Consider the following 15,529-nt stretch of genomic DNA (forward strand, 5'->3'; position numbering starts at 1 on the left):
CTGAACATAAAGAAAGGTTGACATGATGCAATTTGAAGAGTCTAGTGGATAGGAGAAAGAGGAATGATATGATAGAGATGTACAAGTTGGTAAGGGGTTGCTACAAGATTAACAATGAAGAGGTTTTTCATAAAATGGTGGGAGATTGGGAAGAACAAGGTCATTGCTGAAAGTTGTATAAGGAGGTGTGAGCAAGGGAGTGAGAAGCAGGTTTTTAGTATGGAGAGTTGCGAATGATTGGAATACGTTGCCCTGAGAGCATGATGTCTTCAGAGAATTTGAATGTGTTTAAGGTGCAATATAATGAACTGTGTATATGACAAAAGGGACCTTAAGATCACATGGAGTGGTATCTTAGGATAATGATAATAATGATGATGATGATGATGATGATGATAATAATAAATGAACATCATCATCATTAATGTTCTGTCTCTTGACAGGTCCAATGGTATAACTCAGCAGGTTCTCTTCCCCCAATTTCCTCTGTCTCTTGCTTCTTCCTTCATTTCCTGATATCTTCTTGTTCCCATTATATCATCAAGCATCATTAGTCGTCTTCTTCCTCTTGGTCGCTTTCCTTCAATTTTCCCTTCTATCATTCTTTTCAGTAGGCTGTCTCCTCTTAATACATGTCCTATCCAGTTATGCTTTCTTCTTCTTATGGTCTTTAGTAAATTCCTTTCTTCTTCAACTTGTTGTAATACTTCTTCATTGGTGATTTTTTTCAGTCCACTTCATTTTCTCCATTCTTCTCCATAACCACATTTCAAATGCCTCCAACATTTTAGCTTCTTTCTTCCTAATTGTCCATGTTTCTGACCCATATAAGGTCATACTCCAAATATAGCACTTAATAAGCCTTTTCTTTAGATTTTTATTCATTTTATTAATAAACAAATTTTTCTTGCTATAAAAGGCATATTTTCCTTTGTTAATTCTTTCTTTTATTTCCATGTCACATTTTCCATTTTCTTGTATTATACTACCAAGGTATTTGTATTGTTTCACTTGCTCTACACTTTCTCCATTCATCATCACCTTGATACTTCCTGGTTTCCTGGAGACCCTCATCACTTTTGTTTTCTTTGCGTTAATTTTCATACCATATTTCTTGCATATATTTTCATATTTTTGCATTAGGTGCTGTAGTTCATCGTCGGTATTAGCTAATATTGCTTGATCATCTGCAAATCTAATATTTTATATTGTTCTTCCTCCAATAGTGATTCCTCTTTCCTCTTCATAAAATGCTTCTTTTATCATTTCTTCTGCAAATATATTGAACAGCGTCGGTGACATCCCTGTCTTACACCTCTGCCAATCACAGATTTTTTAGTTTTTCCTACTTTTGTCTTCATTATGGCTGCCTGGTTCATATATAATTCAGCTATTAACCTTCGGTCTCTCCAATCTAAACCTATTTTGCATAATATTTCCATCAGATTTTCCCATTTCACCATGTAAAATGCTTTTTCAAGGTCGATGAAACAAATATAAACTTCTTTATTTACTTCTATATTCCTTTCACATATGGTCCTCATTACTCCAATTGCATCTCTGGTTCTTCTGTCTTTTCTAAATCCAAATTGATCATCCCCCAGAAAATACTCCACTCTATTATACAATCTTTGATTTAATATTCTTAGTAGTACTTTGGAGGCATGTGAGAGTGTGCTTATAGTTCTGTAGTCACTGCACTTAGCAGGATTGCTTTTCTTTTCAATTGGTATAAGAATACTCTCTGTGAAATCTTTAGGCCATACTCCTGTTTTGTAAATGAGGTTGCAGAGTTTCCATGTTTCTGTTATACCTTGGTTCTCCAGTTGTTTTAGGATTTCACTAGGTATTCCATCCAATCCTTCCATCTTTCCACTTTTTAATTCCTTAATTGCTGTTTCTACTTCTCTCTTTAGTATTTCAGGGACCTCTTTCTTCTGTTGAGATTTCATTTTGCTCTTCCAATTCGATTTTTGTTGGTCTTTCATTTTTTGCGTAAAGTTCTTCGATGTATTCCTTCTATCTTTCACCCTGTATTTCAATATCATAAATCAGTTTTCCTTGCTTATCTTCTAATGGCAGATTTCTTATGCTTTTTTTAATATTTGTAATTTCTCTTGCTTTTTCAAACATTTTATCATATCGCCCCTTTATTCCATTTCTTCAATTTCTTTGCATTCTGTTTTCAACCATTCCTCTCTTGCTTTATCAGCAGTTCATTATTTAATACTTTGTATTTTCTTCTTCCCTCTTCAGTGTTTACATTTTTCCATCTTCTTCTTTCTTCCATTTTTCTTATCATTTCATTTGTAATCCATGGCCTTTTAAAATTCTTTTCCCTTTCACAAAACCTATCTCTTCAGCAGCTGTTTCATATATCAAGTTTTTCAGTTGATTCCATTTTACATTAACACCGATAGTTTCTTCAGATATATTCTCTTTGTTCCTTATATTATTTTCCAGTTCTTCTCTGAATTTCCTACCTACATCTACTTTGAGTTTTTCTAGGTTCCACCTTTTCTTGTTTTTACCTTTGTTTATTTTCTTATATCGTATTCTTAATTCCATAACAAGCAAATTATGGTCGATATCAGCTCCTGGATATGTTCATATCCTTTTTACACTGTTTCTGTACCTGTTTTGTATTAACATATAATCAATCTGGTATCTTGCGATATCACCTGGCATTTTCCATGTATATCTTCTTCTCTTTGAAAGTTTAAACCAAGTATTACCAATGATTAGTTTGTGTCTTTTACAAAACTCTATAAGTCTTTCACCTCTCTCATTCCTTTTTCCAAGGCCATATCTTCCTGTTATTCCCTTCTCTACCTTTTCAACTACCACTGCATTCCAGTCTCCCATCCAGGTGGTACACCTTTTAGTTCTGTCTTCTTCCATTATCTCTTCTATTTGATTATATATATCTCTTCTACTTCATTTTCATCATGGTCACTTGTGGGTATATATATCTGTATAATCATTATGTCCACAGGCTTTGCTTTCAGTTTAATCATAATCACCCTGTCACTTTTATATATTATTTTTTCTACTGAATTTTTAACTTTTTCATTCAAAACAAATGCTACTCCATTTCCCCCCATGTTCTACAGGAATATATAATTCTATAACCATCATTTTCAAGATCTCCTATATCTTCCCATCTGACTTCACTTAGACCAACCATATCCAATTTATTCCTCTCCATTTCTTTCTTCAAGTTCTCTAATTTACCAGCTCTTAACAATGTTCTTACATTCCAAGTTGCAACATGTATAGTTTCTATCTCATTCTCTCTCTTGTATGTCTTATTTTCTTCCTATTTTCCTCAATACTTGGGATCCCATCCTCACTGTCCATTTGAGGATTTCGTAGGTTAATGACCTGAGAAGCCTCATTTCTTCTTCTGCTGAGCATGACATCCATCGTTTGCTGATAGACCCCATTTTTGCCAGTTGTGGAAACTAAATTTGCAGAGTTCACCATATTTTCTTGGAAATAATACTGAGGTGGTTTCCCGTTGCCTTCCTCAGGAAACCATTATGGTATGGTTTCAAACCTGGGAGAGCAGCAGACTCCCACTGCTTAAAATAGGCTACTCCTCTCACTACTAAAGGTAGAAAATAAAGTAAATAGAAAAGATTTACCCCTAGCCCTCGAATTACTCTAATAGCACTGGGGGGAAGGAACAAGAAGAGAGGAAGTATAAAGAAAGAAGATAGGGACCAGTCTACAGATAATATAACAGACGTACATTACATGAAGTAAGGCATGGTCCAGCATCAGGTACCTCGGGTTTGCCATTCCCATACTCACTAGAGTGAGCCCTTGAGGACAATAATAATTAAGGAGTGAATTTAATGTAATTTAAAATTTAAACATTCACACAAACTAAATTCTGGATAGTTATCTAACTACCATCTTCAGGAATTTCCCAGTATTCTGGACCCGAATCTTCACTCATATGCACAATTTTCCAAACATATCTACACTTCTTAGCACTAATGCAAGCATCAGCAGTTTCTTCATCAGTAACAGGAGATGTTCTAAATGAGCTATTAAATTTCAATGCTGATGCATTCTTCCTATACCTTTCAAATCGTAAATTAAGTTGTTCTGCTGCACTGCATTTGACATCACAGTTTATGTGGTCATTTTTCTGGTTCAAATCGACTGAAGAAAGAACAGAAGAAAATTTTATGCACTTTTCTCGAAACACTCTGAAATGAGACTTTGTTTTGTGTTCTGTTCTTTATCAGAACCTGAATGATTTTGTGAGTAACTCAAGGATGTGTCACTTTTGTCTATAACCGAATCATTTTGAAATGTATCAAATACAATTCCCTTTGAAGATCTTTTTAAAGATGTATGCTTTCTTTTTGAAATTTTGGCTGATTGTTTCTTGACATGGTCTGTAAGAAATTCTCTGTGAACCCTAAAGTTCATGGATTTTAGAACATGGTTTGGAATTTGGAATTTGCTTGTACTTTTTTTCAAGAACTGAGAAAAAACACCCATATCAGCTCTTTCAGATATATCAGCATTAAATATACCTTTGGTCTCTTTTCCCAAAATTGGTATGACTAAACAAGGCTGCAAATGTTTCACAAACTCTGTCAACTCTTGGAATGAAGAGTGGTTAGAAAGAACATATTAGAAATGAAGATATTGAAAAGATATTAGTAAGGAACTTGACATTGTTAGCATTCAATATGTCTGATAAGATCTAACCTAAGATGGCATAGATGCTTAAAAAGAATGTAAAAAAAGTGTTGGTAAAATAAAATATTATTGATTTAATACCAGTCTGTTAGGTGAAATGCCCAGAGGCAAATTCTAAGTTTAAGGTGGAATGATAGTTAGCAATGCCTTAGAATACAATAATGGAATACAACAACAATAATGGAGAGCCAACAGCCATGTTTAAAATAGGTAATATTTCTTTTAAGAGGCTGAGAGTGGCCCAGATATCTCATAGGATTAGCACTGCATTATATACTATATTAAATATTTTAAATGTATTCATAACTTGATATCCTAGTTATGTATTATTTAACCATTCCACTGGAGATGTTTTAATTAATTTAAATAAATAAAAATTTGATGCATCTCACCTGATTAGGTTTATTAAAAAGACAAATACCATGTCCAATTCTAAGGGCATTGATGTAGTCTTGTAAACTGCATGTAGAAAAATGATATGGCTGGATTTTATTTAAGCCTCTGTAATGAAAAATTGAAAAAGAAAACTGAAAACAATTCATTTATTATACAGAATGTATTTTGAACAGCAACACAGAGCTTAAATGTAATTTTTAAAGTTGTCCTGAATTAATCTATGGCTATGTTATTATGAGATATATGGTAACAAAATTGCTTTTATGTGATGCTGGTAAAGATTGTTGAGTCACAGTATCTACTAATTTACTTTTGCAACCTATATTACTGATACGATATACCGGAAATCGACATTCAAGGGGAAGGGGGAAAAAAAAAAATCGACATTACACTTCATTATATGACTAACATATCCAAATAAGCAAATATTGTTCTTGAGTTTCAGATTCCAGTTAAGTTTTCATAACAACTACATTAAAAAAAAAATTACTCCTCTGGTCTAAACAAAAAATCATGAAATTCTGCTGCCTCTAATAATTATTATTATTTTATTATTATGGGTATCTCCAAGGAATCCTTAGACTCATCAAGGAAGTTCCTAAACATCGTGTCACGAACTATTCAACATTTGCACAGTATCCAACATACTTTGCTTTGAACTCATTCACAGTCATGGCATCCACAACAGATTCTGGCAACCTATGATATAATATAATATTTACTCATATGTACCCTCAAGAGGTGTTCAGGTTACTATGACAGTACTACATCATTGTTTACACCATTATTAATCTTGTATCAACAATTTTTTTCCAAATTAATCTATTACTTGTCAGTACTCCAACATTGTTATTATTATTATTATTACCCCAAGACCTCATGGAGTCAAAGACTCATCTGGGAGGTCCTTTTATCACACACACACACACACACACACACACACACACACACACACACACACACACACACACACACACACACACACACACACACACAGCTCATCATACTGTGCCTTGAACACATCCAAACTCCTTACAGACACCACAATCTCAGGCAAGGCATTCCAATCTTTACAACTCTGCACAAAAAAACCTGCCTCTCACTCCCCTACTCACACTCTCTTTATACAGTTTCCAGGGATGACCTATGGTTCTCCCCCGATCTCCCGCTATTTTCTGTAGAACTTCTCCAGCACTGATCCTATAACAATCCCTTACCAACTTGTAGATCTCTATCATATCTCCCCACTTCCTCCTGTCCACCAGACGCTGCAAATTACATCTTCTCAATCTTTCCTCATATGTGACATTCCAGAGGTCAGAAACTACCTTAGTCAGTTGCCTTTGGACCCTTTCCAACATCTCTTCATCCTTCTGAAAACCAGGTGACCAAATCTGGGCAAACGTTAGTCCATGTGTGGCCTAATCAAAGCCTTATACAATGGAACAAGAACCTCCGCATCATTCCCAGAAGCCTTTGTGTTGTCTTCACAATTTTGGCTATGTGTCACCTAAATTTCAAATCCTTATCCACTATCACCCCCAGATCTCTTATTTCTTCCATATCCAACAATATATCCTCACCAAGCATAAATTCTGCATCCCATCTTTGTTTTCCAAATTTTAAAACCTTACATTTTGCAACATTGAACTCGCATCTCCATTTCCGTGACCAATTTATTCAAGTCTTCTTGTAAGGCCACAACATCTTCACTACTCTTCATGGCTCGTCCCAACTTTGCATCATCTGCAAACAACTGAATATCTCCATCCAAATCTTCACCTTATCATTAATATACAAGTTAAAAAGTAATGGCCCAATAACAGACACCTGAGGCACTCCACTAGTGACTTTCCTTTTCCTGGATATCGCTCCCCCATACACAACTTGTTGATACCTATCAGTCTCCAATCCAATGCACTAATCTAATATCCAACCCCATCTGCTTTAGTTTGAGTATCAATTTATCATGAGGTACTCCATCAAAAGCCTTTGCAAAATCTAATTGGTTATATTACTGTGTATTCTTCTCCTCTGTCCAGGGAAGCAAGTACTTTATTGTAATAAGTAAGTAGATTACTAAAACATGGCCTCCCTTTAGAAAATCCATGCTGTCCATCAAACATAATACCATTGTTGTCAACTCAACTCTGGATCCTAGTTCTCACAAGCTTCTCCAACAACTTAGCTATAACACCTGACACACAGATAGGCCTATAGTTTGATGCTTGAGTTCGATCATCTCCTTTATGAAGTGGCACAATCTTGCCCTCCTTCCACTCCCTAGGAACTTGACCGAGTGCAAGACTCGTATTAAAAAAATATGTGAAGGCAGGTGTCAACTCCCTGGCACATTCCTTCAGAAAACATGGTGATATATTATCAAGTCCCACAGCCTTATTAACATCTAGTTTACTCAACTACCCCATACACTTCTTGCTCACTTACAGTCAGTCTCTCCTCCCCATCATCTACTGCTCTCTCAATCTCTCCATGAAGTCACATTCACAAGATTGAAAGATCATTAAGTATCTCCACCACACATTCCACAACAGCTGTCTTTATACCATTTTCCCTTATCAATGTCATCCTTCCATAATCATTCTTTGTTTTGCTGGCTACATATCAAAAGAACTAATTAGGATTCTTTTTGGCTTCATTAGCTAACTGCTGTTCATACCTCTCTTTAGCTACCCTCACCAACCAAGTCACCCTCTTTGCCTGGTCTTTGTAGACCTCATGAAATTGGTTACTTCCACTTCTCTTATGCTGCCTCCACAATGCCCTCTTTCTCTGTATCGCATGCTTAATCTCTTTATTCATTCATCTCACACCTACCTTATTTAACCTTCTCACCCTAGGAATACATTTAGACATTGCATCTACTAGATAGTTTTTGAAAATCCCCCAAAATGCATTGATCTCTTTTCCAGCTAACTCCTCATTCCATGCTACACCCGTAAGCTGTCTCCTGAGCTCTTCATAATCACCCCCCCCACACTTGTAGTTCCACATATACCCTTTTCTCACAGAGGCCCTCACACTGCTGGCAACCACCCAGGTAATCATCTCATGGTCACTCTCACCAATTGGTGGATGATTTGAAACCTGATTTATAATTACATCCTCTGATGAGATGACCAAATCCAAGACCTTCAATCCTCGAGTGCCCTCTGTTATATATTGTCTGAGATAGTTATCCCTCAAAAACTCATTCTCTTTACTTCCAGTTGCTATCTCATCATTCCAGTCTATATTGCCATAATTAAAATCACCCATTAATGATCACCCTTTTCTTATTTGCTTGGCTAATTTGATTATACATTTCATTATCACCACGATCCACATTACCTGGTCTATAACAACATCCAATCAAGTATTTGGTTCCATTCACTTCTATCTCACACCATACTGCCTCAAAACTACTGGCACTATTTCCCTCTTGCATCTCTACTTTGTATGGACATAACTCTTTCTCTATCATCAATAGCACCCCTCCTCCCTTTTTTCCCCTTCTATCCTCATGAAACACATCATACCCTTCCATCTCTATTCCTGTCAGGATTTCGTCCTCTTCCAACCATGTCTCACTTATTCCGACAATCTTTGGGTGAACAGACACAATTAATGCAACCATTTCATCTGTCTTGTTTCTTATACTTCTAGCATTTGTATACAAACACAGCAGCTCATTTCTGGATCTACAGCTAGTTCCACTGATACCACTCACTCGATGTGATCTCTCCATGCTTGACTGGGGCCATTTCCCTTTCTGCTTCTTCATTTTAGAACCCTTTGCAATTCCATCTGTTTCCTGTTGATCCCAGGTCATCCCATTCCTTTCCTGTCTACACATGCTCTCACCTCCTCTTGGAGCATCCACCTTTCTCACGCTATGTACCCCTGTCCACCATGAACCTCCCCATTTCCCTGCTCCTCTTGCACACCCATTCTCTCATTTTCTATACTCCTACCACTCACTTCCTCATTCATAACCACCTCTTCAATCTCTCCTGTCTTACTCTCCTACATCATTTCTGGCTTGATCTGATTCATTTTCTCTCACTCTACCTTCCAGCAGCAGTCTCTCCAAGCAACTTACACCATAACCACTCAAATGCAGTCCATCGCTCCCATACAGTTCACTTCATCCTTCAAATCCACACACATTAACAAACTGTACTCCTGTCTCCTCACACATTTCAGCCAGCATATCATTCATAAACCTTGCTCTCTGCCTCATCTCACCACAGTCATAGCTAGGCATCATGTTGACTACCCTTCCTGTCACATTATTCTCTTTTATCCTTCTAAGTGGCCTCCTGATATCCATTCTGACATGCTCTTTGTCCTCTGTCAAATCATATCTAACATTTCATGCTTCTCAGGCACTTCTGATTGAATCAATCTACCTAGACTTTGGTCTTCCTCTGGGTCTCTTGTCTGTCATCTTGGTATCAAACACCTGTTTTACTAATCTTTCCTCACCCATTCTATTTAACCTTAGATTAGTACTACTGACACAATCTTGAATACCAACAATGCCAAGTTCTTTAATAATATCTTCATATATATAATATTATTCTGCCATTGATTCCATTGGTTCAATCCCCTATTTTTTTCTAAAAACCCTCATATTTGTGGTCTCTAGTCTTTGATCAAGTACTTTATTTCTAACCCAACTCTCAGATCCATAACTTAAAACAGGTTTGAACACTGGCAAATTGTTAGTTTGGTTAATTTCTCTTATTCCATATAAATTTTTTCAGCAGGCTACTGACCATACCAGCTTTAATTATTCTGTTGTCTATTTCCAGATTTAACTTGCCATCTTCACTAAAAACTGTGCTTAAACAGCTGAAATGTTTTAATTGTTCTATTTTCTATTCATTCAGACTGCAGTCGACGTGTTCAATGCCTATTTTCAGAGTTTTGGTGTTTTTATTTCTCATTTTCATGCCAAATTTCTTTCTCAACTTCTATTAAATTGAATTAGAGAATCCTGAAGACTTGCACTAGATGTATTTAAGAGTACAACATCATCTGCATAAAGCAAATAGCTAAGTTTGACATCTCTAATTCTAATATTATCAGGCCTAATGCAACTTCCTTTCATAATGTGATTCATATAGATGATGAATAAGAGTGGAGATAATGTACATCCTTGTCTTACCATTGATTTTACATCAAACTATCTTCCTGTATTTCCTTCAATTCTACTGCTGATTTATAACTTAAAGTAGAATATGTATTGCTCTGTACAATGTTCCATTAACCTCATATAATTTAGTGTTTTGAAAAGTTTTACTCTGGACACTTTGCCGTATGCCTTTTCCAAATCTACAAAACTTAAGGACAAATCCTAGTCATATTCTACCAATTTCTCAACCAGTTGTCTTAAAGTGAAAATCTGATCTTGACAACCTCTATTTGGCCAGAACCAAGCTTGTTTTTCTCCAAGTTTCTCTTCCACAATCTTTCTCAACCTCTTTCCAAGTATGCTTGCATAAATCTTACCTGGAACACTTAGTACAGAAATTCCTCTGTAATTCTCAATTCAGTTTTATTCCCTTTTTTTTTCTAGATAGTGCTATGAGAGCTCTACTCCAATCATTGCGAATTCAACATTCTGACACCAGAACCTCTGAATTATGTAGTGTAGAATTATGTAGTATGCACTGCAAAACTTTTATGCCTTCATACTTAAAGCATTTTTGATTGAATATTATCTATTCCAGTTGCCTTTCTGCATTTCAAATTTTTAATGGCTTTTTCTACCTCAAGTATTGATATTTGCATTCCTTTTGAAATATTCTTGTATGGTTTTGTCACTTCACTGCTGTTTTGTTTGATAGTTTTTCAAAGTAATTAATTCAAACATCTAGGATTCATCTGAAGTTTTCATGTCATGTTTATCATCTTTGTTTTCTTTTACAGTACTCTTTTCTCCATTTCTGAGCTTTTTCAATAGCCTCCAGAACATTTTGCCATTTTCCTGATGTTTATTTTCTATATTCTTATCAAAGTCTTCCCATGAGTTTGTCTAGCTACTTTTACACATGGTTTAGTTTGCTTAATTTTTCTCTTCAATAATGTTTGTATAGTCAAGTCTATAGTGTAAAAAGCTCTAAAGATCAACAACTCTAAAAGCTGTTGATCTTTGATTCTTTTTAAAAATTTCTTACAATGTGATATTCCTTTTTATCCTGCTTAGCGCTAAGTAATGGTCAATTCCAATTTCAAATTCTCTATACTCTTTTGTATCCTGAACCCAGCATGAAGATATCACTATCAACAATAACGTATTCAATGAGGCTTTTCTTATTTCTTGTCTTCTCTTCATGTGATCTTGAGCACATATTTATGTTGGAACATGGTGTTAATAATGACTAGTCCATGTCCTGAGCAGAAGTCTAGCAGATACTTACCATTATTATTAATAACGAAGGATAATAATAATAATTAAAAATAAAAAAATGTGTTTTTACATCAGTAATAACAGTTATGATTGATCACAGTCTAGCTCTTATATATACTAGGTGTCTTAAATTAACTTATCCCTATTCAGAACAATCTGTAGAGAGAGAGAAAGAAGCAGAAGATGAAATACCTTCAAATTTGATGAGTACTCTAATCAGATCATGGGGAAGAGATTTTGATAATAAAACAAACTGGTTCAAAAATGACCAATAGAGGAAATATGGTACTGTAAGTGATACAGCTAAAGTGTAAGGTGACATAAATGAAGAAGCATTTATGTCACCTTATGCTTGAACGTGCCTGGCTTGTGAAGTGTTTCTGGAAGAATGAGGAAAATGATGCTGCAGCACTCTGTGAATACAGACACCTGAAGACTTTGTGAAAACTGCTCAATGAGCAGTCAAATGAGAATGCTGTAGCAAGACAATTAGATATTTGCCATACACAACATTATGGAGAACTTTGCATAGAGCATTACAATTATTATTATTATATTGACTATTATTATTATTATATGACACCTCTAGGGAGTCCAAAAACTAATCGAGGAGGGCATACACTCTACAACTCTCCGTCTCCACCACTCAATCCACCAACTTCAACTAACCGCAACTACACCAATGGCATCTACTGCCAACCACCACCACTAGTATTTCCACAGACAATCACAAACATCCATGCCCACAGCAGGATTCGGACCTGCAGCCTTTTGGCTGGAGAGCGGATACGCTAACCACTCGGCCAACCAGGCTGGTTATGAAAACATAAAAGAGCAATCTATAATACAACTAAAAAATGACATTGAATGGAAAGGGATTTGAATCCCATCTAGGAAGCAAACAACATTTTAAATAGCTTTTCAAGTGAAGATGAGTCAATTGGCCTTATACAACTACCAAGTCTTATTTAGTCTTACTGGCCAGAGAACATGCATATAGCATAGACCAGCACTTCCCATATTTTTCCTACAACAGAACACTTCCTGAAAATCCTGAAATTTTCATGGAACACCTTGGTAATTTTGTAATGTATTAATAATTAATTATGGCATAACCATAAAGAGTATTAGCGTGACATGTTAACAAATATAAAATTACATTTAAATCAATTACCAATCACTGGACTAATGAAATCTTGTAACATATTGTAGTTTCCTCAAGCCAACATCATTAAATTAATTTGTGCTGATTTTCATTGACATATCCCATTCTGATCACCAAAAATTTATAATATCATTATAAGTACTTATGATAGAATGCAGACTTTTTCTCCTGTGTGCTGGTAGTTTTCTCCTCCTTTTGTACATCTTGGAGATCGTTTTGTAGGCCTGGAGGTGGATGAATCACTATCTGTTGCATCACAAACACCTTCAATAAGAGATTTCTTAACACCAAAATTAAACAAAGTCCCTTGTCTCTTATTCATATTAAAATTTAAATCTAGGCCTATTACTTTTAAAAAAATCACAGCACTACAGTTTCGAAACAAGCACTTTCACCCTACAATATGAACTTTCAAAGAAAGTATTCAGTATTACTAGATTTGAGAAATGGATACAGGCTACCTTGATCTTCAATTTCAGTGTAAAAATTTTCTTTATACTTCCTTGCTGATTGGTCGCTGACATATGCAACACAGGTATTATTTCGTTCAGTTTTGAGAACAGATGATACGCAACCCATTGTTGTAATCAGCTTGCAGGCAATTTTTATGACCGGTCATATACAGTGGTATTCCCTTTCCCGAATTACTTCCATGTTCAAAAACACACACACACACCTTGGTCACTGACATCACGGAACACTTATTCAATTTCCACAGAACACAATTTGGGAAACTCTGGCATAAACAATTAATTAACCATTGTTTAGAAAATATTTAAGAAAACCAAGTTACTTGGCTACAACAGGCAATTATTTGATCTAATAGAAAGTGAACTAAAAGAGCAACGTTTTGCAAAGATTTAAAATTATGCCTACTTCTTTACATGAAACATGAAATTCAGAATTAAACGTTGGGGGGGAGGGGAGAGTGAAAGAGGTTTAGGATTAAAGCTATTTAAGGTCAGTTATATTAATGAACAGTGACAGAGACAGGCATATACATGAGGCTGTTTGCAATATAATCTTACATCTAATTCCCATTCATTTTTCTGAGTGCCCAATATCTCAATAACTGTTCATATTTGTTGCAAGAAAAACCCTGATTATCTTGAGAATGAGGAGAGTAAGGAGCAACTACTTTATGTCACTTGAACAGCAGTTTCAGGAGATTAAAAATTAAAGTACTGAAAATTTCAAGAGCTATCAGGACTTTTACATATTCAGGATTCAGATTCACTCTGAAAGAAAAGGCTAAAAGAATATAGGCATAAATCAAACAACATAAGAGAAATGTACAGATATAATGCAGTTTTACTGCAAAGAAACTTTCTCACCTTGTACTGCAAAAAACATTCATTCTTGTACATACAGATTTCTTTAGCAATGATAGTGTTATCATTGGTAATAGCAGCAATACTTGAGGAAAGTATAATGCTTTAGGAATTCTTTAGAAACGTGAAGGTCATTTCAGTAAGAGACCACTGTAAAATTTTAGTTCATTAAAACTGCAGTTTTATTTAATATATATATGTACATGTGCATACACACACAGTCTCAGGTCTCCAATAAGTTGATCTACATTCTAACATAGATCTGGTCCGTTACTAAATCAAGGGTGCCTGAGTGTGATTAAACCATTTACAATTTGGATATTTAAAAAGGTATATAAAATACACTGATATTCTCATATTTCCTTTATATATCAATTTATTATTAAAGTACAAAAATAAATTTCAGATTTTGATGTCTTCAGAGCAGTATTGTGCTGTATTATTGAACTTCTGTTCCCTCATGCACTGCAGTCATAACATCTTTAATCTAATTGAATAACACTTATAAGGTGACAAAATTTAACTGTTTTTAAAAACTGTAACATAATAATGAAATTTCATTTCACTATGAAGCACACAGCATAAGAAAGCTTCTGTTAATCAATAAAAAGAAATGGAGAATTTTATTCCAAACGAGGAGGGGGAGAATCATCTAATATGATTTTTAAAAAAAAAAAGAAAAGAAAAAGGTATTTTAACTTTTCATTTTTGAATTTTAAATTTCGGTTCCTTTCATAACTGTTGAAAAGCAATTTCAAGCAAACATGAAAGATTATTGAACAAAAATTTAACATTAAAAGGAGTAAATAGAAAAAAGATGCAATTATTAAATTAAATGACACAATATATCAGTTAATTTATCATTGACGTTGTTTTAATGATACTCAAACAAAACACATGCCACGTTAACACGCTCTCTCATGTAACAGTGATAACATTTTAAACGTTTAAATCTCAAAGTAATTTTTTAATAGTCCAACATTCTGTACATTTTATTCTTGAAAGGGTTTAAACTTATCATCATTCGTAAGTTAGGAATAAGATACTCCAAGAAGGACTCCAGTAATTATCATAATGGCAGTCTCACACTGGGCAATAAAAATCACTCACCATCTAAAAACATTCACAAACATCAGGCTACAGTAGCATTTAAACATACAACTTGACGTGTTGGAAAGTGGGGACACTGTTTGCTGCTAGCCAACCAGGCTGGCAGTATACTCCTGTTCTTGTAATTAGTGTATTGACTCATCCCAGTGATTGTGTGAAAAGAATTCAACACTATAGCATTTGAGTGATAAATCAAACAACTTATTTAAGTTCCCAAAATATGCATAAATATCAAGTTATTATAAATTCACCAACTTGTCATGTGCAAACAATAGCTAGTTTAGAAAAACAAAAAATAAAATAAACAGCTGAGTGGATAAAAACCTATTAAGCATTAATTTAAGTTTGTAATGGATGCTGTATAAATCAGCTACTGAATCCAATGCT

At 34.9% G+C, this 15,529-nt stretch overlaps 1 protein-coding gene across 1 annotated transcript in view; it reads right to left on the reverse strand.

Annotated features, from left to right (window-relative positions):
* The window catches only part of LOC150105449 (disintegrin and metalloproteinase domain-containing protein 11-like), a 602,139-nt gene that overhangs the window by 332,317 nt on the left and 254,293 nt on the right, over window positions 1–15,529 (reverse strand). Inside the window, exon 15 of the mRNA XM_090393967.1 lies at window positions 5,115–5,223. Coding sequence (XP_090250093.1) covers window positions 5,115–5,223 — 109 coding nt within the window. The remainder of the gene's footprint in view (window positions 1–5,114; window positions 5,224–15,529) is intronic.

This window comes from Typopeltis vanoorti, chromosome 6 (genome assembly GCF_054136105.1).
Source record: "Typopeltis vanoorti isolate ZY-2024b chromosome 6, IOZ_Tvanoo_1.0, whole genome shotgun sequence".
In the NCBI taxonomy this organism is placed as follows: Eukaryota; Metazoa; Arthropoda; class Arachnida; order Uropygi; family Thelyphonidae; genus Typopeltis; species Typopeltis vanoorti.